Source organism: Oryx dammah, unplaced genomic scaffold, assembly GCF_014754425.2.
Source record: "Oryx dammah isolate SB20612 unplaced genomic scaffold, SCBI_Odam_1.1 HiC_scaffold_2471, whole genome shotgun sequence".
NCBI lineage: Eukaryota > Metazoa > Chordata > Mammalia > Artiodactyla > Bovidae > Oryx > Oryx dammah.
The window spans coordinates 1-1,492 of NW_024072546.1; the positions used below are offsets into that span (position 1 = coordinate 1).

Below are 1,492 nucleotides of genomic sequence, written 5' to 3' on the forward strand. Positions count from 1 at the left end.
GCCACCCTGGATGCAGTGCAGAAGAAAGGCTTCGTGCAGTGCGGTATCAGCGACGGTCTGCCGGGCTTCTCCTACGCCGACGAAAAAGGCAACTACCTGGGTCTGGACGTCGACGTCTGCCGCGCTGTCGCAGCCGCGGTCTTCGGTGACGCTACCAAGGTCAAGTACAGCCCGCTGACCGCCAAGGAGCGCTTCACCGCGCTGCAGTCCGGCGAAGTCGACATCCTGTCGCGCAACACCACCTGGACCAGCTCGCGTGACTCCGGTCTGGGCCTGAACTTCGCTGGCGTGAACTACTACGACGGTCAGGGTTTCCTGGTGAACAAGAAGCTGGGTGTTTCCAGCGCCAAGGAACTGGACGGCGCCACCGTGTGCATCCAGGCCGGTACCACCACCGAGCTGAACCTCTCCGACTACTTCCGCGCCAATGGCATGAAGTACACCCCCATCACCTACGATACCTCTGACGAGAGCGCCAGGTCGGACGAAACCACCTCGCGACAGCCGCTCACCTCCGACCAGTCGCAGCTGTACGCACAGCGCATCAAGCTGGCCAACCCGGACGACTACGTGGTGCTGCCGGAAGTCATCTCCAAGGAGCCCCTGGGTCCGGTCGTGCGCCAGGGCGACGAAGAGTGGTTCGACATCGTGCGCTGGTCGCTGTTCGCCATGGTCAACGCCGAAGAGCTGGGCGTGACCTCGGCCAACGTGGAAGAAACCGCCAAGACCACCAAAAACCCCGACGTAGCACGTCTGCTCGGTACCGAAGGTGAGTTTGGCAAGGATCTGAAACTGCCGAAGGACTGGGCGGTACAGATCGTCAAGCAGGTAGGTAACTACGGCGAGTCCTTCGATCGCAACGTCGGTGCCGGCAGCGAGCTGAAGATCGAGCGTGGTCTCAATGCCCTGTGGAACAAAGGTGGTCTGCAATACGCACCGCCGGTGCGTTGATCGTCTGTACCGGCGCGCCTGCATGGCGCGCCGGTTGTTCCTGATGACGTGAACTCCATGCCCGCGCACGCGGGCGTGGGGCTTCCAAGAGGGCTGTTATGCAAACTACTGCTAATGCCCCGCGCCCGCGAGGTTCGGTCTGGACCGATCCTCAGGTGCGCGCGTGGCTGTTCCAGATCATTGCCGTTATCGCCGTCGTGGCGCTCGGCTGGTTCCTTTTCCAAAACACCCAGGCCAACCTGGAAAAGCGTGGCATCGTCTCCGGCTTCGGGTTCCTCGGCAACAGTGCCGGTTTCGGCATCGCCCAGCATCTGATCGACTACACCGAAAGCGATTCCTACGGACGGGTATTCGTCATTGGCCTGCTCAATACCCTGCTGGTTTCCTTCATCGGCATCGTGCTGGCCTCCATCCTCGGCTTCATCCTGGGCGTGGCGCGGCTGTCGCCGAACTGGCTGATCAGCAAGCTGGCCACCGTCTACATCGAGATCTTCCGCAACATCCCGCCGCTGCTGCAGATTCTCTTCTGGTACTTCGCGGT

At 61.7% G+C, this 1,492-nt stretch overlaps 1 protein-coding gene across 1 annotated transcript; it reads left to right on the forward strand.

Moving 5' to 3' along the window:
- Positions 1-3: 3 nt before the first annotated feature.
- On the forward strand, positions 4-951 carry LOC120859710 (putative amino-acid ABC transporter-binding protein YhdW; the record flags this gene model as incomplete). Its single annotated transcript, XM_040235710.1, has 1 exon — positions 4-951. A coding segment is annotated over one exon (948 nt), but the record flags the coding sequence as incomplete, so codon positions are not given.
- Positions 952-1,492: the final 541 nt, after the last annotated feature.